This window comes from Rhipicephalus sanguineus, chromosome 2, assembly GCF_013339695.2.
Source record: "Rhipicephalus sanguineus isolate Rsan-2018 chromosome 2, BIME_Rsan_1.4, whole genome shotgun sequence".
Taxonomy (NCBI): domain Eukaryota; kingdom Metazoa; phylum Arthropoda; class Arachnida; order Ixodida; family Ixodidae; genus Rhipicephalus; species Rhipicephalus sanguineus.
Genome location: NC_051177.1, coordinates 81,813,908 through 81,839,218, shown reverse-complemented (window position 1 = coordinate 81,839,218; position 25,311 = coordinate 81,813,908). Strand labels below are relative to the sequence as shown.

Genomic DNA, 25,311 nt, shown 5'->3' with positions numbered 1-25,311 from the left:
TTTTGTCCCCCTAGATTAACTGCTGCATTTTTAAACTGCAACTCATGGCGACTAGCGTTTTCGCTACTTAAATTTCCCGTGCTCATTTTATACGCTACAAGATAGATTTAGTCCTCATTTCAACTTTCAGGTATGAGGTACGATCAGTACGACGGTTTGCGACAATAAAATTAAGGTGAATCGATTAAAAATTGTTTTGTGCTGCCCCCTATGATTACCAGTACAAAAAGGTCTCGTGCTCTCGTGCTGGGCGTCGGTGAGGGTTGCAGGCGCCACCATTTAAATTCGTGATGCCTCTCAACCGCTCTGCTTGCTGAGGTTGAGCGTCTTGTGGCATCTCGACGTGGTGCTCCGTTGGACTGCGAGGTCGCAAAACTTTTTTTTCGTACTCCTTTTTATCACCGACCCCTGCTTTAAAGGTGAGGTGCTACGATTGCTTTAATTTGGTTGTGCTTGCTGTTTGACGAGGTTTTGTTATGCGGGTTTGTGGTCACTCAAAAATCGTTGCTTCTCTTGAAACAGTGCTCACTGACTTTGCTTGCGAGGCTCTAATCACTTTTGCGTAATGCAGGACTGTTTTAAAATGTGCATTACGAGTGCAAGACAGAGAATTTCGTGAGCGTTGCGTGCCAGTGCTGAGACGAACACGGAAATGTTGTGCACTGATAACCGGTGAGGAGACCGTTCCTAGCGGGCTTGCTTCACACAGAATTTAACATGTTGAGAATGTAGTACTGGGTGCCGTCATTTCAGCACTCGACATCCGCACGCAGTTGCAATATCAATTGTCGGACTGTCACGTTCTTTCTATCATGTCCCCCCCCCCCCCCCACCCACTCTTGGCCGTTGTGCTTTCCACCATTTCTCAGCGGCACCTGCCACTATTTTCTGCTTTGGTTCTGGGTGAGCGTACACCTAATAATACACGGACCCTTTTATTGGGCATGAGCCATCGGTGCCAGCGACATTCACGGTGTTCACCATAGGCCAAATGAGAAGCTGATCTGCCCATATGCTTTCCTCAAACACTTCAGGCGCTCTCTTCAAGCGTATTTTTTGTATTTAAAGCTGTTTTGTTTGCACAATATGCCAGGCTTGCCTGTTTCATCGAGCGGGCCGTTGGGCCACCGCGGCTCAGTCCGTAGGTTTTGCGTGTTTGCGCAGAATGTGTGGGAGTACTGCTCACGTACAGTCTGAATCGCGCTTGTCTAGAGCGGCCATTCGGCCGCTTCAGCCGCCGTTTATTTTATTTGTTTTTTTTGGCGAAAGTATGCAGTTACCGGCGCCGTAATGATACCACATATAGCTATACTGCATGCTAGGTCATTGCGCTCTATTTCAAGCATGAACGGAAGCTTGTAGGTAACGCGAGGTAGCAGCTGTGGACGGCGTCACCATCCAGAGCTACGCACTCGACCGCTCTAGACGAATGATTTCGACTGCACAGGTTCATATTAAATCTTCCTCTAGCAGAACATTAGTGTCTTCAAATTTGAGTACGAATTATGCCTTGTCGTTGACTTATATCTGGCGTCCATCCTTATGTCTGGCGTTTAGCTGTGCGACCGAAATCTAGTGAAGTTGAAATTCGGCACCGTCTACATTCTGGTTTGGTGGAATCTGTGAATATGACAAGTTCGCATACTTGACGTTGTTTAAATAATTCCTGTACTAGTGTAAACGACCACTGCGGAGTGTGCAAAAGCTGATGTTATCAGTGTCAGACTTGTTGCCTGAATCTTTGCTATGGCTTGCTTCCCTTTGCAGCTGCTTAAGCAGGCACTCATTGACGTGCCAAACACCTCCCCTAGGCTCTGTTTTGAAGATTGATAATTTTAGTCATATCTTACTTTTCGTGAGGAAAGTTTTGCGAAAATGGACAGTGCCAACAAATGCACTCTCATTGATTTCTGTTTTAAAATTAAAACTTGCAGCGATACCGGCACCATGCCACTGACAGAAAGAGACTGCAAAGACCTCAACAACAGCCGCGGGCATGCACGTTCATGCAAGACGATGGACACCTCTGTCCTGAACACCACCACCATCTTATCCACCTCCATATTAGTCAACTCTTCATTAAACCACTCTGCCTGCCAGGCTAACATTTCCACAAGCAAGACGCCCTCAAAAACTCCGAGGAAGACCCCTGGTGAGACTTTTTTGAAACTTCATTCGAGCATGCTGATTGTTCAAAAGCCAACTGCAACAAAATTATACTTGTGCTAGATTTACTACCGGTGAATAATATATGATGTCTAAGCAATCTTGGCAAGGCCGCAGGACTGGTAATGGTATAGTTTCTCTTGTTAGCAGCCTCAAAAAGACCACCCGAACTTGCCTGGTGGTTGTTGCTGTGACGTATGTCGAGGCATGCTGCCCGAGATGCTTTAACAAGCTTCCTTATCTCGAAGGTAACATTGACAATCCACGCTCTAGATCATGCCCTTGTCATGTGCCACCACTGATGAACTGTAAGGGCAGTTTTTTCTTTAAACAAGGCGCTTTATGTCATCTAACACATTGTTGCGGTTGACCTATTAATGAAGCACTGTTGTATGCATTGTCCTGGTCCGATGTATTCTAGCCCACAGACGTCTCGGTGTAGATTATGCTCCTTGCTTGCTAGGTATGCCCACGTAGCATATCGACGCGTGAATCAAAAAGCAAGGTCTTTGGGTTTTTAATTCGAAATTTCCAGAAACCTGAACTGAGACTCCAGCAACATAGCCTACAAGGTAGCAAACACTGCAAGGTAGCAACCTTTTAATGTTTGCAGGCAAGAATATATTCGCCAAGTGGGCTCTCAATTTTGTTTGAGGTTCAACAGGAACCGGTATCGTGCCAGTTCACTGTTGAATCTGCCCTTATTAAGGCACGTACGGCTACCAAACCACAGCTTTCCAAATCAGAGTTCCGAAAGCGCGAGGCATTCATTTGCAAATTCTGGACATTGGTAGCCACAACCAATGAGGACCCTGAGAGACTCCCTCTGAAAAGTAATCTAACATTTCAGTGACTTAGCATAAGTAGTGCGGCTATGCTTTGTTTTTGGGAAGAAATAGTAAAACTGTACTTTGTCTGGGAGGTTCAGCAATGAAGTGTAATGCTGAATCCAACTCTCCTACTGCAGTGGATATTGCAACAATGTTGGAAATGCTACATTGTTGCATGATCCATTGCAGTAGGAAATTGAGCATTTTTAAGCAGCCATATTTTAATGGCCGCAGAAATGAATAAAGGGGCCGTGGTTTTCCGGAGCCTCCCCCCCCCCCTCCCCAAGTGTCGTGTACAAAAGTTCCAGCAAGCTTTTATTTGCTGTTTGTAGTTGAATTCATCTTTCCATTAATTCGCAAAAGAGCAGCAGTTGTTGCCTTGGGTTTTCTTGTGAAGGGATTTCTTTAACTTTCGCTTTCTTTTGGTGGTACAGCTTGTTTGCACTCAAGCATTTTCTTTGTTTGTTTTTCTTTTTTTCAGGCAAGCACAATCGCAACTACAAGAACCCATCCAAGCAGACGACACCAATTGGTCGAAATGGTGGGGATCGGTTCATACCCAACCGCCAGAAAATGCAGTTCGAACTGGCAAATTACGTGGTCAGTATGCATTTAAATTAAATACGGGGTGTATGCTTTTGTTGCGGGGATGGTAAATGGTGCGTTCCTGCAGTAAACGATTCTGCTCATCACTATTGCGGATGCATGACTGCATAACAGAGGCCCTGTGAACATGCATATCCTCATTCATAAACTTCTCTGCTGCCCTCTATTTCCTTGCATAACTCTTTACAATTAATTTTGTTAGTGTTCTCTTGCGTTGTGACAGGACTGCTTGTGGTGTCTAGATAATGGAGACATCTAACATGCCGTATTTTCTCGCATATAACCTGCCCCTGCATATAACTGGCACCCCCACTTTTTCAGCACATCTTTTTCGTTTTGGTGCGGGTTATATGCGAGAAAATACAGTGTTCTCCTACACATGGAACATGTTAGTCTCCATTTAAGGGAACGATATGGATGCGGGATTATATATAGTAAGACTCCTGGACTGTTTTTCCTTATTTTTGAATTTTTCACTTCGCTATATTTATTCAGTCCTTCTTTTCAGCTGACTAACCCAGATAGCACTCAGGAGAACACCGAGAACACAGAATATCGAGCTGCACTTGAGGAGCAGCTCAACACGGACCTGGCAAACTTTCGAATCATGGCCTACAGTGACAAAGCCCCTCCAGCACCTGAAGGTCTTTTATCGCTACTTTTATATGATAAGTTGCATTACTAAGGGCTGCATCGCTTGAGCAGAAACTGCAAATTTGATAAGGGCACTGGCACGCGTGCTATCTAGACTGAGATCGGTAGACTGCTCATACCCTTGTATGTGCTGTGCTCTCGCCGCTTGTGTGTCATTGAAACGACAGGCAGCATGAAAAGTTTCGCTGCCAGATGCGGCCATGTTCCCTTACACCAGTGTTTCGCAGAATTATGCCAGATCTGATTAAAAAATGGCGGCTGATAGCCTTATGTAGAACATTCCACTTTGTTGCTATCGTGTTCATTGTATCGCCTTGCGACGAAACGGCATTTTCTTTTTTTTTCCAGCACACATATTTTTGAAGTAACTGCCATTAGGCCTGTGAGAATATTTTAGAGCTTTGTATATTTGCATGAACATTATGCATTAGTCGAATTAATTTTGACACAAATTTGATATTTCAGAGTATTTGAAACTATAATTTTAGTTGTGATGCTGAAGTGTTCATTTTTGGTTTTTGCAGGACATAATGGCAACAAAGTTCTCTACAGTGCTTCAAAACAACTTCCATCGGCAAAAAAGAATTCCAGATTCATACCAAAGACTGCTGAGCGCATACTGGACTGCCCTGACATCAGAGATGACTTTTGTGAGTTGTCGCTTTCTCTGCAGTCAGACGTTGCCTGTCAATTTAAAGGTATAGCTTGTATTGAAATGGATAATGCTGTATAATGGTTGTCCTATATTAAGGATGTGCATTTATTCAAATGTGTGGTGCAACTGCTTTGGCTTCAGTGGTTTCATTGTGAAGAGAGCCAACAGGCCTCTTTGTTGAGTGGAAATAGGGTATGCCACAGCCTGTACTACCATAAAACCTTGGTGATACGATCACGGCTCGTCTGAATTTCGGGGTGATACGAATTTTTCTGTGGTCCCGGCCAAGGCCCATTAGCCTGCAATGTATTGCAGTGCGGTTGTTGCAAAACGATTTTCACCACGCGACGTTTGATACGAATGTACGCTCACGCACAGGTACGAGGAGGTGCCGTCGCGGAAGATGCGGCAGTCTCGCGCGGGCATGCATGCTGCGCGACCATCAACCTCCGAAATCAACCAACCATCAACCTCGGAGATTGTGCGCCCGAATCTTGGAGGCCGTTATGCGTCTTCGTGTTTAGATGGCGTTGACGTGTTCCTTTCTTTTTTTTTTTTCAACGCGTTGACGCCTGCTGCTGTGCTCGAGGCTGCAGAGTCTTTGTACTGCTTTAACACGTGCCTGCCACGTCGACGCAAGCCATGTCCTTGCAATCGGACGTTCTATGAAACAAGACTGAAACTTGGACTGCGGGTCCATCGTGAAGTCCCATGAAAGGTGGACCCAAGAGACGAAGTGGACGGTCTTGGCGAAGGAGCTAGGCCTCGCAACGTACGCGCACACCTGCCAACTCTTCGTTTTGCACGGGAGACTCCCAAGCGTGCAAAGCGCTTCTGAAGTTACTTTCGCCGCAGTATTCTGGTGTCGCGCAGAAAAGCCTAGTACGATTAGGAAGGGGCTACTAGTGGTTAATCTGGTTCATTAATTACACACACACGCGCGCATGCACCGTATATTTAAGAGTACCAGTATGATGGTATTTGACGTTTAAAAAGTTTACTGGCAATCATTCAGAGCTGCTGATGACGTCGCTGCGGCTCTGAGAAACACTAAATCAAAACGTATGCCAACTTTCTTTTGTCGCATACTAATTTTCCATGTGTTCTGGTGATACGAATTTCGGATGATACGAATATTTTTGGCAACTCCCGCGAGATTCGTATCACAGAGGTTTTACTGTATACCAATGTGTTGAATGAAGTATTTTGATGTAAAGCAGCTGCCTAGGAGGTAGCCATAAATTTTTCTCAGGGGAGGGGTTGGGGGGGGGGGGGGGGGCTGGCATGTCAATATATGTGTGTGTGTGTGTGTAAAGTTCGAATCGTGACTCGTTCACAGTTGAAAAGCGCATGCTTAACAGTGGCTAATTTTAACAAAAGTTCAAAAGTAAACAAAAGCTTGCATACGAATGACCAGGCGACAGTAGTACGGCCCGAGAGCCAAGGAGTCGAGCAGTCCCTTGGAGGGGCTGGCGAGTCTTGCGTCGGATGAGATTGCAGAGCAGTTTTTTTGCCGGGAGTCTATTTTCGCCACATATGCAGGTGGCATTCTCTGATACACTGGCAGCAAATGAGCGGAGATCGACCAGTGTCGCATGTGTCCTTGGAAACTTCCAGTTGGTGTCCGCGGTTGTCTTTGAAAGCCGATAGTTTAAGACGAATGAACCACTATTCTGGGAGTCTTCTTTTGTCCCACTTTCGATTCTGAGCCAACATCGTCTCATCGTTTAGGTCAAAGCTATGTCCTGTGCAGGGATGTGCATGGGTGCTGGTACGACTTGGGTAGGGTGGCCAGTGGCTGTAGCCCGGTCAGCCACCCCCTGGCTATGCCACTGCTAAGAGGGACTGCAGCAGCAAATTCTTTTGCATGCCTTTGCATTATTGCTTTAGGTATGCCAAGCATGGCCAGTGTTCAGGAGAATACGAGTACATTTAATGCAACAACTGCTACAGCTATTCTAGAAGTTCTTAGCTGTTTGCCAAGAGGGCAGTTTTGCCTTTACAAGATGGTGTCCAGATGTTTTGCACAGTCTAGCACTCTAACCCGCGTTAGTGACTATTGGCCGCGAGATCGAGCGGAGTCGCCGCCTGGCGGCTTCTGGCTGAACCGCGCCTAGTGTGGATTGCTCTATGCGTCGTCTGCTAGCCACGTTGTTTGCATGTGCGCGTACGTCATGCAGGTCCTGAAAAGGCGGTTTGTTCCGTTGCGTTGGTGCAACTTTAACCGCTTGTACGTATGCCTAACACGATGTAAAGAAGCATTTGGCCTTCATCGGCTGTATATGTGCTGTAATAAGATCAGTGAGGGCACGCGAGTGCTGTGTGTGGTCGTCGTACCCTCCGTTCACGAGAGTCGTATCAGTCTAGGTGCCACTCTGTGGTCGAAGCACATTGCAAAGTGCACTTGGCGTTGTCCTAAAGATGAGAAGTATTAAATCTCGTGTGAATATAGCCTTTTAGCGGCTCGGTGGTAAAAAAAAGGCTCTCATACACTTGCGCGTTGTGGTTAGGTGTGTAACTTCGGGACTGTCGTGTATAGGTTACGCGACGAGCTTTAGTTGTGTACGGTCGTGGTCCCACTACAGAGAAACATTTGTCAAGTCACGTCTAACACTTCGGTACTTAAATTGTCCCCTCAAAAGAACAGAAAATGGAATGACACAGAAATCTCAAAACTGAGTTGCCTTGCACAATTATAACTTGTGGCGAAATGTATGCAAAGACACCCGTGTGCTTGCATTAAGGTACGTGTTAAAGACCCCTGATGGCCAAAATTAATCCAAACGGCGTACTTTACATTTATGTCGTAGTAATTTCTCACGAAGCCACAACTTTTCTTGGGGGCGAAGCTCCTCAGGGTGTGGGCCTGTCCCTCCCTTGTAGTATGTAGTAGTAGGTCACCACGCATAGTGGGATGTATCCACTCCATGTGATAAAGATGACGCTGACGACTGATGACCATGAAGAATAAACGCATTCCAGTAGAGTGGAATGTATCCACTGCACGCGATGACGATGAGGCTGATGACCATGAAGAATAAGCGCGTTCCAGTATAGTGGAATGTACCCACTACACGTGATAACGTTGACGATGACGCTGATGACCACGAAGTATAAGCGCGTTCCAGACCACACATTCTCTTTCTGCCATGGATGAAAACTATCGTGAACACACACTCGCCCTCGAAAGGCAAAACGGCAACGCCGACAACAAGCGTTCCCCTGAGCCTAACGTCATATATGAGGGCCCCCACGTTTGTGTGTCAGGTCTTTGTATGATGATCAAGTGGGCAAAATTTACGGGGATTGACGGTTTACCAGATTACCTCCGGAGCTTCGCCCACTCATCATCATTCACTTCGTGGATATGGCGTGATTTTTTTTTACATTATGCGTTTGTGTTACGTTGTTATAATAGATTGACGGAAAGGCAGCGGACATTATTCGCATGAAAAAAAAACGTACTTTGGTCCCTTGAAATAACCGGGCCTTTGTTCCATTACTGTCGTGCAAGTAATCAATCGAAGAAAGTTCCGTGCTGTACAATTACCTTTGTTTACTGTTACTGGAATAAAAATAAGCGTGTGCGTGTTAAATGTCTCCGTAGCGCTGTCAGCCATGTAGCTTTCCTCAGTAAACCTATCAACTGTCCTACATTTCATGGAGAACTGAATAAGAAATGCGGATGAATATTTGAGCACGCAGTACACATAGTGCTATTTGAAGTCATCGTGCAGGAATACGAGCTTTCTTTTTGTTGGGGGGTATCCAGTTGAACAACAAGTAAATACCTAATTCAGTCGCACTACAGCAGTGCGTAGTAGGCAGAACACAAGCTAAACATGTACAAATAAAACAAGAAAGCGTCATCTACTGCGAAAACGCCGACCGTTGCCAAAGGCGAGCAACCCGTCCATTGCCAGAATGCGCTTCTCTCAGAAGTAATAATAACGTTCGGTGCGCTTCGTGCATTAATTCGGGAATGAAGAGCGCACATATTAACAGAAATCTTCAGTCAACGCATTTTGTTTGCCGGAAATCGGATCAGATCGCTCACAACGAAGCGCTGTTGTGTGCGTTTGTATACACCCCGACAACCGCCTATCCACATTAGCCCGGCGACGGTGCTGCCACCTGTAGCCCGATCTCGCGGCGAATAGTGGGCGACAACTTATCTTGGCAGTGTAGCGAAGCTACGGAAGCGGGGCATCCACATATTTTTGGTAGTCTGCAAGTAGTCAGTCCGGCAGCTTGCAGCAGATTTCAGTTCGTTTTGGTTTTGCTTGCTCGCAGCATTCGGCAACGATTCAGGCTGACGGCACTTTACCCTAGTCTAGATGTTGCAGATAAATTGCTTGATCCGTCTTGACATTCACTTTCTGTCGCATTCAGAGTATATCTTTCTTGGAGAATAAAATGGCGAGTTTGCGGCCGCACATGGTCCAGCCGGCATCGGGGATGCCATGTTTACTGCGAGAGCAGGTGTGCGGAAAGCCGTCGGAGTAAATATATTAATTATTCCCAGATGACAAGTGCTTCTAGAGGTAATGCATAAACCCCTGGAGCACCTCTGGTGCTTGGCCAATGCATTCTGCCAATACAAGACTGACCTGTGAGCATCGTGGCTATATTTTGTAGTTGTGCATGGTGCAACGAGTTCACAAGTAGCGTGCAAAGTTGAAATTCCTCCTTGCCTTCTTTTTGTCCGAAGCATGGTGCAGCAGCCAGCACCTATAGGCTATCAGCTGTGCTCTTAGTATCTACTTGTATAGGTCATAAAAAATATTTTTGCTGATATTTCAGTAATGTACATGTTTCAAACCTTTTCTGTTGCTTTGGAAAAAGGTAGAAATGTAGTGTGCTTCTGCACGTCATCACCAGCGACAAAATAGTAGTTCTAGAAGCCTCGTGGCTGTATGAGAGCAGAGTTTCTGATTTACCCTCTTTCTGTAGACCTGAACCTCATGGACTGGTCGTCGACCAACCTTCTGGTGGTGTGCCTGAAGGGGCAGGTGTATACCTGGAATGCCTCGTCTGGTGATGTGGATCAGCTGCTGGAACTTCCTTCTCCTGCGGATTATGTGTGCTCGGCCTCCTGGTCTGCCGATGGGTCATACCTTGCCCTGGGCACCTCGGATAGCCAGGCATGTGGGAACCGTAGTTTTGTACAGTTGTCCTCATTTTCTACTTGCACTTGTTTAAGGAGCTGCCTTGGGTGCCTGGCGGCTATAGCGTTGCATTGCTTGGCGCAGGGTTGCAGGTTACATTGCCAGCCATCGCAGCTGCAATTGTTGGGGTGAAATGCAGTAGTGCCCCTGCACCTAGATTTGGGTGAACTTAAAGGGACGCTGCAACACTTTTCCAATAAGGTAGAGAGGCGGGAGAGTTGGAATTGATGCATATTGTAAAAAAAGTCTGCGCAAACAAGACTGAACACAAGAAAGGAAGGACACAGTAAGAGCGCTGGCAGGACACAGTCGGCGCTCGTACTGTGTCCTTCCTTTCTTGCGTTCCATCTTGTTTGCGCTGACTTTTTACAATATGCACTTTTCCAAGTAGCCATGGAACGGCTTACTAAAGGAGCTTATGTCCTCGCGAATCGACCACCGCAAAAATTTTAGAATCCGTCCAGTACAAGTGGAGTTACATACAAAGATTTGTCGCATGGTGTAATTGCTTTCTCTTTTCTCGCCCTGACGAAAGCGCTGGAAGCTAAGCAGGAAGGGGAGGCATGGGGAAGAAGGTACGTCGCGCCTGCCTCGTGACTTTGAGCACTTTATCTTTTTTTTTCTTCGAACGTGCAGCGTACTTTCAGTGCGCGGGCAAGTGACTGCTGCCCGCGGCGGCCACATTAACTACAGAGCACGCCATGTTCAAATAGGCCAATGGTGTGGAACTTGTGCCAGTGACGCAGTGATTTTGAGTCAATAGCATCATTTGTCGAGAGAAGAGGAAGTGATTTTGAGCTGACTTTAGGAATCTATCGTAAATCTTGGGCCGTGTGCTGCGCTATAATGTTTGGCTCGTGTTTTCTCAGGAGCCTCTACTGCTGATCGGCGTTTTCTGACCGTGCTGAAAAAGTGTTGCAGGGCCCCTTTAAGAAACCCCAGGTTTTGCCCATACTTCTTTATACGCCTCCCAAACCAGCTTGCTCGTTTGTATAGAAGGCTTTGGTGACTGCATTGTGTGAATATCTCAGCACTGTGCACTCACTCTATAAAAAAAAAAAAAAAAATCCTGTGCCCCTCCTCAGTGCCTGACCAGTCCTTGTCACTCCCTGAGTGATGTAATGTTTCCACGGGGGACCCTTGCGTAGCACTGAGCTCGTCGATTGGTCCTCCACATCACGAAACTGTGCCTTGACTGTGGTGATGCGGTTCTGGCCGCACAGTTGTCGCACACATTGCGTATTCGTTTACCTAGTCGGTGCCTCTTGCTGCCACTTCGTTCCTGCACTGTCTGAGAGTAACTGACACAAGCGACACGTGGAGAAGGCCGCGCTCGGTCGTTGGCTCTGTGCCAATTACATAAATCTCTCGCTTCTTGTTGCACTGCCAAAGTGGGCGTAGTCGTGACAACTGGCTTCGCCTACTCCACGGCACAGAAGGTTAGGGAGGTTGTGCAAGAAACGGAAACCAGCCAAAGTGGCTGCAAAAGGGTTGATCTCCTTTTACTTCCTTGATGCAGCAGTTATTAGCAGAATTCTTGCGGCATCATGTTCATATCCTACAGAGTGTGCAGTTATCTCTCGATCACAAATTTGGACCTCGGGATTGTTTACTGGCCCTGCAAGTTAGTTTTACATGCTGAAATCGAGACACTGAGTTGTGATCAGTCACAATTTCGGCACGTAAAAACCCCAGAACTAATGCGCCATCATGTGCTTGCCCACTTGGACTACTATTACTTGCTGCTCAACTGTTATTGAAACAGTAGACTGAAAGAGAAAGAACTACATAACAGTTCGTGTACTAGAACAGGGAATTCTCGGAACGAGCTTCAAAAAGTGAAGCCCAAACAGGGTCAATCCACTTGTGGCGCTGCGATCTGTAGTCTGCACTGTGTCGTTTAAGAGTTGCGTGCAGCTCTGCTGAAGTGTTGCAGAAGTAGAACGCCTGCTTCCCACGCAAAAGGCCAGTGTTTGAATCGCAGCTGTAGATGGTGGGTTTTCATTCTCAGTGTGACCTGTTATCGCTGTATTGGTTTTCCTTTGTGCCTTAAAAATAGCTTCACCTGCTACATGTTGTTTAAAAAAAGTAACTCAAAATGTAAAGTAAAATAGAAGCAATTTGTTAGTGAGCGTAGTTATTTGCAGTGCCACCGCCCGGGATTCAACAAAAATGTAAAGTATGGCCTCCAATATTTTTGCAAATACGAGACTCGAAACGAGATTTTACGTTACTTTTGTAGCAATACATGGCAACAGAAGCCAGTTTTAAGAAACAAAGGAAAACCAATACAGCTATAAAAGGTGACAATAAGAATAAAAACCCACCATCTACAGCTGCAATTCGAACCCGTGCCTTTTGAGTGGGAAGCGGGCATTCTACCCCTGCACCACTTCAGTGGAGCCACGCAACTTTCAAGCGACTACACATTGCAGAATACTAGCGGTGTGCGAATATTCGTAATTTAGAATATTTTTCGAATAGTATTTGCTATTCGATTCGATTCGCACTGGAATTTTACTGTTCGAACTATTCGAACTTCCCAAAAACAAATACAGTCAACGTCCGATTGAAAGTGACCCCTTCAGATTTTCAATATGCTTCACCTCATTACACTCGTATTGTGGCAAAGCTGCCTTTCAAGCTCCGTTATGGTTGCAAATGTACCAACTCAAGAAAACGCTGGTTCCAACATGGAGATGAAAGATGTGGCAGAGGTGGGGGCTCAATTAATGCTGCTTTGGACCTGAAATTTGGGCAGAAAGTCCGAAAAATCGGAAGTTGAAACTTCTTAGCATCCGAATTTTCAGATGTTCTTGTATGTCGACGTCTACGAGGCAGCTTTGGAACTCCGGACTTGAAAGGAGCACACCTTTGTCTGCCACATCATTTGGGCTTCTACAGAAGTTGAGAGAGGAGGAGAGGCTGAGGAAATGGCATCTTTGCCTATCACGTGTAAGGTGTTGTCGGCAACACTTTGGTTGCACGAAATCATGTACATAAATAGAATTTGGCCTCTACATTGCCTCATTCTTGATAAAACAACTATGAAACACCACCCCGCCAGTGCTTCATCAACCTAGCGAAAAGAAACTTTCATGTTGCTATCTCATAAGAATATGCTTAGGAGTCCTCTCTAACTTCTGCAATTTCGCTTCGAAGTATTAAAAAAAATATTCGATTCGCACTTCAATATTCGAATTCGCTTCGCACCCAAAATTTTGCTATTTGCACAGCTCTACAGACTACCTATCACGGCGCCACAAGGGGATTGAACCTGTTTCGGCTTCACTTTCTGTACATTGGTGCTGCGCCCATTCCGAGCATTCCCCTGTTCTAGTACACTCTAATAACGGTATACTAGTAAATGGATTAGGTGTGCTCTAGGGAAGCAGAGGCGACTTGTGTTTGTGCCAAGGGAGCCATCTGCTCTTTCCCATCAAAGCATCGCATTGGTGGAAGAAGGCAAAGGTTTCACAGCACCCTGGAAATCTTCTTCTGGTTCCTCAAATAGAGGAAGTTCGAGATCTCCAGACAAATAAAGGATGCCTCTTGGAGCTGCTCATGAAAAAGCAGGTTTCACTGGTGTGCAGGAGACATCTTGCTGGCTTGACTTGATCAACAGGTGATAGCAGAAGTGTTCTGACGGCATCATGAAATCGTGTCCCTTTGCTAATTTAGTTCAAACTTGTCTTGTTGACTAAATGGTATACCAGCGAAAACTATATAGCTTGTTAACTGTGTCGAGTGGCCAATCCTGGCTATAAGAGAAGGGAACAAAAATCTTGTGCTGGAACTGATCTGGAAGAGAACTATTATGTTGTGTTCAAAGCTTATTTTGCAGAATAAACACTTAAGTGGATGGGTCATTGGCTAGTCATTTATGATGGGTCCTGTTGAACAGTAGAGTGTTGCAACATGAATTCTCAACCAGCTGTAATTTCCCTGTTTGCATTATTGCATTTGTAGCCTGTTCGCTTACACGCGAGCGCCTCTTGTGCTTTCCGGCATACCCTTCAAAAACCTTTCTGCACTGCGCCACAGGTCCAGCTGTGGGACATTCGTCAGCGCAAACGGCTGCGCACGCTGATGGGGCACGCGTCGCGGGTCTGCTCGCTGTCCTGGAATGGACACGTGCTGTCAAGTGGCGCACGGTCGGGGTTTGTACACCATCACGATGTGCGTGTGGCGGAGCACCACGTGGGTACTCTGTCGGCACACCAGCAGGAGGTGTGCGGTCTGCGATGGGCGCCCGACGGCCGCATGCTGGCCACCGGTGGCAACGACAACCTGCTGCGTGTGTGGCCCAACACCATGAGCCACGGGGCCGTCCAGCCTTTGCACTCCTTCACTGAACATCAGGCCGCCGTCAAGGTCAGCTTGGGCACTTTGCATTGAAGGCTAGCTGCAACATAATTTTGAGCCACAGAGAAAGCCTAGTTTTAGATGGTGCATGTACGTGTACAGTAGACTCTCAATAAACGGAAATATCCTAATCAAAATACAGTAAAACCTTATTAATTCGAACTGTCATATCGAAATTCCGCTTAATTCGAAGGATTTTTGCGGTCCCGTATTTCGCAATGTAAATTTGAGTGGATAATTTGAAGCGGCGGTCAGCATCAGCCCGGTTAATTCAAAAACTTTGGGTGCCATGTGCCAATTCTCGATTTCGCCGCAAATCCGCCAAGACGACGGCCCTTACGAGCCACTAGGCAATGCATTGTAGCGATACTAATGAGTGACAGCTGAAGCACCCCAGCCTCGCTGCTGCCAGCGCAAAAAAAAAGAAAGAAAAAGCATTCTCGTGGTCAGCTGAAATGTGTGCCTGTGGAAAAGATGATGTGCTTCACTGCAACATAGTAAGGACACGCCAGCAGCATGTCGCATGCTCCTCGCAACAGCGGCGTGTCATGATTTACCCGTTCTTCTTGGGAAAAGAAATAATAAAGGACTGTCTGACAGAATTCACGGTTTATGCAAGCCTCCGATTGGCGGTTGCTCTGTCAATTTGTGCACTTGCACTGCTGGCGGAGTCTTGCCTGCAACTCCTACTTCAGCAACTCATTTCGAAAACTTCAGTGATCATGTTTTCCAGCCAGAACACATTGCGAATTCAGTCACACTGGCCTTTTTCTGGTAAATGAATTCTTTATTTTGCCAGAAGGGATGGGCGAGTGGTCTCATCATGACGCGCTGACACTGCGAAGAGCAGGTGATATGGTGCCCGCATGTTACCACTGAGTTGCAGTGATGCACGTCTTCTTTTTTTTTGCAGGGGTGTATTTCAGCTGACCATAAAACTTTTTTTCTTTTTGCGCTGGCAGCAGCGAGGCCTGCCATTTCCCCGGGTTTGCGGCGAAATTGGGGCCGGGTATTGCTGGATAACATACCGTATTTACTTGAATCTAGGCCGGCCCCGATTCTAAGCCGACCCCCGAAATTCGCAAGGCCAGAAAAAAACCTTAATAATTGTAAAACCTCGATATAACGAACACGGATATAACGAATTATCGGTTATAACGAAGTAAATGAAGAATAGTCTTGTCATAGCTAGTGTTACAAATAAACGTTTATAACGAATTTTCGGATATAACGAAGTTATTTCCGTGAAGATGTGACTTTGTTATAATGAGGTTTGAGTGTACTCGAATCTAAGCCGACCCCCCCACTTTCGCACATCGTTTTTTTCTAAAAAAACATCGGCTTAGATTCGAGTAAATACGGTAACCCTTGGAGCCGCAAACTAGCAGGCACAGCAAACGACAACCTCAGATTACTGTAGAGGAGCCTACTGTAACCTTTTGAGTTCGTCCTAAGGAGTCTACTGTATGCGAGCAAATGTACCATTGTTAAATTTCAAAAATAGGTGTTACAGTCAAACCCCGCCACAACGAAATTGACGGTGCTCGGAAAAATGTTCGTTGAAGCGAACATTTTGTTGTACAGTAGAATGCCGCTGATACGTTTTTGAAGGGACCGTAGGAAATAAACGTAAGAGACGGGAAACGTAAGAGCCGAAAAACAGGAAAAACGGCAAAATATTTAGTAGTACAGAATTTTATTTCAATTCTTACGAGCAGCATGAAAATTGGCGCGCTCAGCCGCGATCTAGTCGATGGATAGAAACGCGGAGCTTACGACGGCCTCATCTACAGAAATGTAATCAACGTATGTGATTTTTTTAAAACCAATAGCTGTAGGCATGAAAGAACTAAGCACACGCAATCACGACCGGCGCGGCGAGTCCGACCACGAACCGCACGCACGACCATGCAAGCTCCAACCAGCTCGAACTCCTCCCGCTCTCCGACAAATAACGATGATGATGAGTCTACGCCAACGCGATGGCAGAAGTGAATGCCAATCTCGAAGGCCTTGCTTTCGCAAGCAATTACGTCATACATGCCATGTTTGTGCAATACAAATCTCAAAGGCTATGCTTTTGTCAATAGTAAATGCCAATCTCGAACGCCTTGCTTTCGCGAGCAGTTACGTCATAGACGCCATCTTTGCAATTTGAATCTCGAAGGCCATGCTTTTGTTTTCATCAATTGAAAGATTCTGTTGCTTGCGCCTCTCATGTGGCTAATATTACGATCAAACGAGGCCAGGCTGCGTGAAAATGCACCATGGCGGCTCTCTTTGGTAGTCGCTCGGTCGGCTCCGAGCGCACTTCGCGACGTATCATACGGGAACGGTCCGACAGTTACGACGTAACAGCGGGGTTCCCAATACATTGTATCCTATGGGAGCTATGCCGGGACCGGCGGAAAACGACGTAACAGCCGGGAAAACGCAGCAGTGAGGAACGTAACAGCGGGGTTCTACTGTAGTGAAATTGAAAAAAAATATGGCTAACCTGAGCTAGTAGAACAGAGAACTTTTATTTCCAAAATTCAAAAAGTGTCTGCTGCTTCCTTTGCGTCCCCAGCAGCGTCACAACGCGATTCTCATTTATGCATAGCGACGCCACATTAAAAAGCACGCAGAAACAACTGCTTCCGCAAACGAACCACAGAGGCACGGTCGCGCAACACGAACTGCACAGTTGCACTAATATGCTAACACTAGCTACCTATCCTCCGCCGACAACGGCGAGAGATGCAGGCGTGCTATCGCGGAGCTTTTACTTACACCTTATTCTATGCTATTCTTATCCACCACTCGCGGCTGGCTGATCCCGTTGATAATGGGGACGAATTGTTGCTCCGGCCACCAGTCGCACTGGCCAAGCGCGAAAAGCACGAAAAGCATGGTCATTGGAAAAGGCATCGTTCCGAGATTGCGCTCCAGGGCTGCTCGCGTTGATAACGCGGATGTACCGTCACTCTGACCACTAGCGAAGCACGAAAAGCATTGGAAAAGGAATCGTTCCGCTATCGCACCCCAGCAGTGGACAACTGAGCTTTGGCTTCGGATTGTCTGCGACTAATTAACTCAAGCCAGTTGCGAAAGCAGGGCAGTCTGATCGCAGTCACTATCAAGCGATGGCGGCCTCCATGCTCAGTCAACAGCGGTGGTTTCTGGTGGTGAAAACACGCGATTTAGACTTTGAATTTCTATTTTTATGTTCTAAAATGCATCAAAATGTCAGAGATTGTGTTTATTGCACGGTAAACTAAATTTTTGAGCCCGGAATGGCATCGTCAAATTTCGTTGAAGCGGAACGGCAGCAGGAAAAGTGTTCGTTGTGGCAAGCATATTTATGCATTGACTCCTATGGACTGTTGACGGGGAACCGAGAATTTTTCATTGTACCGGAAATTTCGTTGAAGCGGTGTTCGTAGTAGCGGAGTTCGACCAAATATGTTTGCCATTCTGTTGGCTGACCTATACTGCCTGCAGGCTGGGCCCTCAACGATCGTATGAATGCAGCTATGTACAGTCATTTGCAAAATTGCTGCTGAGTCTGCTTTATTACTTTGCTGAGCACAGCACTGGGTGTGCAAATTGCACGAGTAAATACATATGGTAGTTATGGCACATGAGAGTACAAGGATGCCTGCGCATTTATTTCCTAGGGATTGGCATGTGTATATTTTCTGGCTCAGTGTATATCTTCAAGGCATGCTGGTACTGAGCTTTTTCAGTTCACTAATGTAGTGTCTTTCAATTACTTTGCTAGTGCTATGTTGGGGAACTTGCCATGATAACTTTTCATAGCTTGTCACTGATTTGCCCTACGTGTAGCAGGCGTAATGTTATGAGTTGGGCCAGAAGAAAATGCAAAGCCGCTTTATATTGCGTGGCCATTTTGCTTGCATGCATTTTCTCTTTTATTGCAGGCCATTGCTTGGTGTCCTTGGCAGTCTAGTGTTCTGGCCAGTGGAGGTGGTACCGCTGATCGCTGCATTCGGTTCTGGAGCTGCAACATGGGTACACAGCTAAACTTTATTGACACAGGATCACAGGTGAGCTTGTTACTGACTTAAGTGTACTCCTGTCACCTGAAGACATTGGGAATGGCAGTTGCTGCAGAGTATAGTCGCAAATGTGTACACATGCACACTCGCAAAGCATTAGTAGGCCCTCAAGGAAGTGGAATAAGAGCTTGGAGTCGCTGAATAGTGTATGCGTAGTTTCAGCATCAACACAAGCAAAAGATCAGGTTCCCTATGCATTCATAAATTGATATGACTGAAGTATGCACTTCCAATATGGGGAACTAGGCAGAACAGGAGAATGATATCTAGATCCAAAAAGTGTTGTTTCCTAAAAATTTTCATTTTTTGGTTTGAACAGCTGTGCCTCCCTTAACTTTTTGGATAAGAGCAATCTTTGCAAAATATTTATACTGGTATGCTCTTTCCTTGTCAGTGGCATAAAACACCAAATATGTTTGCCATTCTGTTGGCTGACCTATACTGCCTGCAGGCTGGGCCCTCAACGATCGTATGAATGCAGCTATGTACAGTCATTTGCAAAATTGCTGCTGAGTCTGCTTTATTACTTTGCTGAGCACAGCACTGGTCACTCTGATTTCAGTGCATATATGTACCAACTCCATTCTTAACAAGTATCGTTTACCCACCATGGTGGCTTAGTGGCTATAGCACTGTGCTTATAAACTTCAGGGTGTGGATTTGATTCGTAACCTTAGCAGCCGCATTTGTGTGGAGGGTAAACGCAAAAAAAAGGGGGGGGGGGGCACAAGTCCATCACTGCATTGTCTTGTATCTTGGTTTTGGCCCATAAAACACCAAAATTTTCTTTTTTTTAACAGGTATCCTCTCTCCTGTGGTCCAACGAGTACAAAGAAATCATGTCAGGTCACGGCTTCTCCAAGCATGAACTCGGCATATGGAAATACCCATCAATGAGGAAAGTGGCAGATCTCACTGGTAAGTGTCTACAGTCAAACCTCGTTGCAACGAACACCACATTAACAAACATTTCAGATTAACGAACTTTTTAAGAAATCCCGTGCCGACTGCTTATAGTTTCACTGTAAAAATATTGCACTACTACGAACTTCAGAATAACGAACATTTCAGAATAACTATCGTTATTTAATTCCCGTGTCGTCTTAACAACAGCTCAGTACCACAAACTTATATCCCGAAACGCGGGGATTCTTAGATTTCAGTGTATCGGTCATTGCAGTCGGAGCTGTAAGCTAGCAGACGACGCAGCGCGAAGAGCGGACGCCCTCCCGCAAAAACTTGAGATGGCACGGGAGGAGAAAGACGCGGGCGGAGGACTCCTTTTTTTTTTTTTTCCCCTCTGTTGCAGAGGCAACGACGCACCAGGTTTTGTAAAGGCCCAACCGCATGCATTGCACGCGACTTTCGAGCGACGGCGACTGCGACAAACGGGCTCCATCGCGCTGTCGCGACGGGAGCACCCACATGTTCATGACAAAGTGTCACGGTTGCTCGATTGAAAACTATTGTGTGCACGCAGGTAAATTGCGAAAGAGAATTACAGAGTAGAATAATGACAACGTGCCAAATTTATTATTGTCTTGTTTGAGACAAGGAAGCCATAAAAGCGTTTAGTGACTTTCTTTTTTCGCAATCTTATGTTTAACCGCGACAGTAGTATCTGCTGTGATCCCGTGGGCGAAAAAAAAAACGGCTGTTCCATCAATTACTGATACTCCCCAAATCGCCGCGCTTTTTCGAGGTCACGTGTACAACGCCGGGGGCTCGATCGCCATCACCACCATCAGAGAAAAAGAAACGCCATATTGCAAGCGGTGTGCGTATGTTGTGGCAACGCCTCCTCTAGAAAGATGCCTGCGGAGTCGCTGGCTATCCCATTGTAGCTATCCTGCCTTGAGTTGTGGTCGCTTATCGAGAGATGGCGCCACGTTCTCCCCTATTCTTTTCAATGGGATTGGCGTGGTGTGACGTCGAGGGGAGTAATGTGCGCATGCGCAAATGTGTTTTGCAAGCAGCCACCGCAAGGATCGCCGGCTACTGCCCTCATTAGAAACGGTGAAGGAGGGAAAGGGTAGGGCAGGAGGTTTTTGGCTCACGCGGCAGGCATCTTTCTAGAGGAGGCGTTGGTTGTGGTCGTGTATTCAACTTTGGTTCCACCATGGGGAAGTACGCGAGCTACACGGCTGGGTTTAAACTGAAGGCAGTGCAGTACGCGCTGGAGCACGGCAACCGGGCTGCAAGCAGGCATTTCGGTGTTGGAGAAACCAGTATTCGGTACTGGAGGGATCAAGAAGAAAAACTTAAGGCGACGAAGAAGACACGACGGGCTTACCGCAGTGCCAAGACCGGCAGGTATCCGAACGTCGAAGGGCAACTGGTCCGGCATATATGGGAGCTACGACAAGACGGCTGTGCTGTGTCATTGGATATTGTGCAGACTGAGGCGCGCAGAATAGCCCGAGCGCAGGGCATCGAAGCAAGAGTTCAAAGCCAGCTCCGGATGGACAACTCTTTTCATGCGGCGCCATGGCCTCGCACTGCGAAGGCGGACCACCTTGTGCCAGCGCTTGCCCGCAGCATATGAGGACAAAGTGGTGGACTTCCACCGTTTTGTTATAAAGCTCAGACAGCAGAAAGACTTCATTTTGTCCCAGATCGGCAGCGCGGATCAGACCCCCCTTTGCTTTGATATGCCGCGGAACACGACAGTGGAGGAGAAAGGTGCACGGAGCGTCATCGTCGGAACGTCTGGCGCTGATAAACAACGATGCACCGTAATACTGGCGGTGACAGCGGATGGGCACAAGCTACCGCCTTACGTTATTTTTAAACGTAAGACGCTCCCAAAGGCAAATTTCCCTCAAGGCATCTACGTCAGTCCAGGAAAAAGGCTGGATGAGCACGGAACTCATGGTGGATTGGGTGAAAACAGTCTGGGGTCGGCGGCCGGGTGGTCTGTTGTTGCCGTCCATGCTTGTCCTGGACAGTTTTCGTGGGCACCTAGTAGACCGCATATGAGATGAGCTAAAGGAGCTGTGCACAGATCTGGCAGCGATTCCAGGCGGCCTCACATCGATACTGCAGCCTTTGGACGTGTCCTTGAATAAACCTTTCAAGGACAATGTTCGAAGGCTGTACACCACCTGGATGGCTGGAGGACAACATCAGCTGACTCCAGGTGGTAAGATTAAGAGGCCGCCTGTGGAAATGCTGTGCGCTTGGATCGTGGAAGCGTGGCAGGCGGTCTCCGACGAAGTCGTCGGGAAAAGCTTCAAGAAGACTGGTATCTTGAAAGCACTGGATGTGAGTGAGGACATGTTGTGGGGTGCGGATGATTCGGACACCGAAAACGAATCCCCGCTCGACGAGGATGAATGCGTGATCTCAGACTCGGACTCCGAATAGGGAAAAGGAGGAACACCTACGACTTTTGTGTAAATAAATTTTACGTGTGTGTGTGTGTGTGCAGTTGACGGCTCTCGCTTGTTTATTGAAAGGTACGGAGGTATGTTTGTTTTATGCTGAATTAATTGGTAAACGATAAAGTCGCCTTTTACTTGACAAATGTGCAGATTTAAAGCGTGAGAACAGAGTCGAAAAAATTTTCGAAAATTTTACCCCGCGTAATTGGCGCACCCCTAACTTGGAGCCGGATTTTCTGAAAAAAAAAAGTGCGCCTATTATGCGAGTAAATACGGTACGTAGGCATTAGTAGGCGCCGTCGGAACATGTGACGTCACATCGAATGGTGCGGAAACTTCAAGGTGGTGTCACTACCCACATTTTGTTTTCGCGTTTTCTCTCTTACTAAGAGTCTTCTCGCAGCAAGTGTGGTGTTTTTGGCATTGTGAAAGATTACTCTACTAATATGAGAAAAATCTATTTGCTCTTTAGTGTCCCTTTAAACAGAACATTTTCCTGGTCCCTTCAGGTTTCTGTTCAATGAGTCTACTGTGCTAGAAATTCGGGTACCTTGTAAAATTTTACTCGTATTGCATCAAGTTTTATCAAAAGTATCTGTTCCTCAAAAAGTGTTAGAGGTGTCTAAGAATGGGGTAATGAGAAAACAAAATACTTGTAATAAATTGTATCCAAGATGGGCACTTGCTTTGAGCACACAGTTAACCTTAGATATACCGAAATTGACAAATTCCCAAAAAAATTCGTTACAAGCAGGTTTTTGTCATGCAGTTTCAGCTCAAAATTTCAGAAAAGAAATGCACAAATTAAACGAAAGGGGTACTAAAGGCAGAGTTCACCGAAAACTTCTATTTAGCGTAAAAAAAAAACGGCATTCTTTTGCTCTGTTGCTTGTTCATGAGGGCTGGAAATATTGCCTGTGTGTTAGAATCGCGTATGAAACAGAAACCAGGTTTGCGGCACTAGCACTCCCGTCGGAGGGGTCAGATGCATTGTCATTGCAGTCGCACAATGGCGGCCGGGCACATTTTGTGGTCTGTTCGTGCTGTTTCGTGTAGGACCTGCACGCATCATATCTGTTCCCAGTGAAGTGCAAATTGTGATACGCTATTTTTATTAAGAAGGTGCACAACATAGGAAGGTTATTTTGCACACTGAATACAGCTGTGTCGTGCCTTTTTCATGTGCCCGAGGCTTGGGACAGTGAGTAGTGCGAATGGTTCAGATGCACATTGATTGGGAAAAGTTGCTAAGAGCCAAAAACGGGAAAATATCCGGACCTCGAAGAAAATCTTGCAGACTTTCTGAAGCAGCTCGGCGTATATTGGCTTTGTCAAGGTAACTGCACGCGATCGTGGCATATCCTGAAGTGATATTAGAGCCAACAAAGCAGGCTTGCAGAAGAAAATGAACTTTGTGCTTTTCTCTCCCTTTTTTTCTTTTCTAATCGTCAACACAGGGCGTGCTACAGTTATTGTTAATGTGTGGTAGCAATATATTCATGAGCATACTTATTATGAACCCGTGAGATTGGGTGCTTGTTAGATTCGTGTATATACTCTACTTGAAGGCATAGTATTTATCAAGTTGAGCCAAATAAATGTTTTTTCTTGGCATTTCTGCCCCATTGTAAATGTACTCCATTCAGTGTTTTCAAGTAACATTCAGTAACACTTGGACTCGCAACTCTCTAAAATATTACTCGCGGCATGATCAGTCTGAACGAGTCCGAGCAAGTTGACAAGAGTCCGTTGGCTTAGAGTACCCCGTACTGCGTACATCAAGTTACTACTTATGCACCCTTCTGCAGGATTACATGGTCAAGTTCAGCAAAATATTTTCTGACACTTGTAGTTCCTCTAATATAGTTGTGGATGCACAAGTTTTTGCAGGATGAGTCTTTTTACTTGCATTATTTGATTGCATTAGTTACAGTGAGTGTGTCTGTACTTGAGCAGACCATTTCGTTTTCGTTACATTGTGTTACAGAAATGTCTAGCACTATTTATTTCTGTGGTCTTCCAGAAGTGTTCATGCAGGCCACCTAGGTTTTAGCATCGTACAGTCGTCAGAATTTATCAACAATTTCACCTGCTGGAGTGGCCTGTGGGATCCTGCTGAGAGAGCATGGTGTTGCATCCCGGTGTCTGTTCTGCTTCTCGACTGCTGGAAAATTTTATGCTAAAGGACTTGTGAAGATTAAATACAAAGCCTCCAATTACCACAGATTTCATGGAACGCTAAGTAGCTTTTGAGCACAAAGAATCAAGTTCCTAATTATTATACCCTGTATATCAGTAATCGCCTCTGAACCAGGATCCTAACAATTCTGTCCGTAAAGCACGACAGCAGGCACTTCACTGCAGAACACCTAGGTTGTAATGAAAGCACAAGCTTCATCAGACTAGTTCTTTTCGATAGTAACCAGAACGCATGGAAAATTTACCGGGCTTGCGTTTCCAATACTGTAACCAAAGCACCGGGGAGAGAGAGATTCAATTGCAAATATGAAATTTATTGCTGGGAAACTTTACGTGGCTTGAGGTTGCAGGACTAAATATAAATAATCTTGGGGCTCTCCGCAGCAAAAGGAAGAGCAGTAACTTGAATTCATGTTTTAGGGTATTCTAATTAAATCTGCATGCATGTGTTAAAAAGCGACTGCGCTGAACACAGTACTACTCCAGCTTAAGTAAATAGACTTCAATATTTGCCCTAAAAAATGTGGGGCCGGTAAGTGCTCCAAAAGGCTGATTTGCTGCTCCAGAGCGAGATTTGAGCTGCTCCAGAAGCTGCTCAGAGATGGCCTCGGTCAGTCGCATCACAGCTATGGTAATGTAGCTACAGATGTTCATGTGAGCAGACTCTGTGTATCCCTTTACACGTGACTGTTGTGCATAATTTTGGCATTTTTGATGTCCAATAATATGCATGGGTAACTATTCCTTTGTCCTCTTTCAGGGCACACTGCTCGTGTTCTCTGCATGTGCCTCAGCCCTGATGGAAGCATGGTGGCATCGGCTGGTGCCGATGAAACACTGCGGATATGGAACTGCTTTGCCGTTGACCCAGCAAAGAAAAAGCAGAAGAAGCTGCACATGGACTCAACTGCCTCAGCTATCTTCCGGCAGAGCATCCGCTGAGGCTTTCACAGTCTAGGTTTTAAGTAACGTCGCTGGCTTTTATTGAGCATAATGGCCATATTGAGATGGTGTTTCACAGTGGCATTCTTATGCTTTCCTTCAGCTTTTTTTTTTTCCTCTTCATCCGTTCACCATGGAGTTAGCATTTGGCCAAAGCAAGCTTGTATCAAGCAAACGAAATTTCTAGGGGAGGTCATAGACTAGCCATTGACAGTTTTGTCGCTTTACCATGTTTTCACTATCGCCTTGTGTGACCTTAATAAAATATATTGAGCTACACTT

General features: G+C 46.0%; 1 protein-coding gene across 1 annotated transcript; it reads left to right on the top strand.

Moving 5' to 3' along the window:
- Positions 1 to 255: 255 nt before the first annotated feature.
- Positions 256 to 25,311, top strand: LOC119383236 (cell division cycle protein 20 homolog). Its single transcript, XM_037651281.2, has 10 exons — positions 256 to 419; positions 1,935 to 2,152; positions 3,478 to 3,596; positions 4,111 to 4,246; positions 4,781 to 4,906; positions 9,865 to 10,055; positions 14,124 to 14,453; positions 18,368 to 18,493; positions 19,306 to 19,423; positions 24,848 to 25,311. The coding sequence occupies exons 2-10, from the start codon at positions 1,948 to 1,950 to the stop codon at positions 25,027 to 25,029; spliced, it is 1,533 nt and encodes a 510-aa protein (XP_037507209.1). The 5' UTR covers positions 256 to 419; positions 1,935 to 1,947; the 3' UTR covers positions 25,030 to 25,311.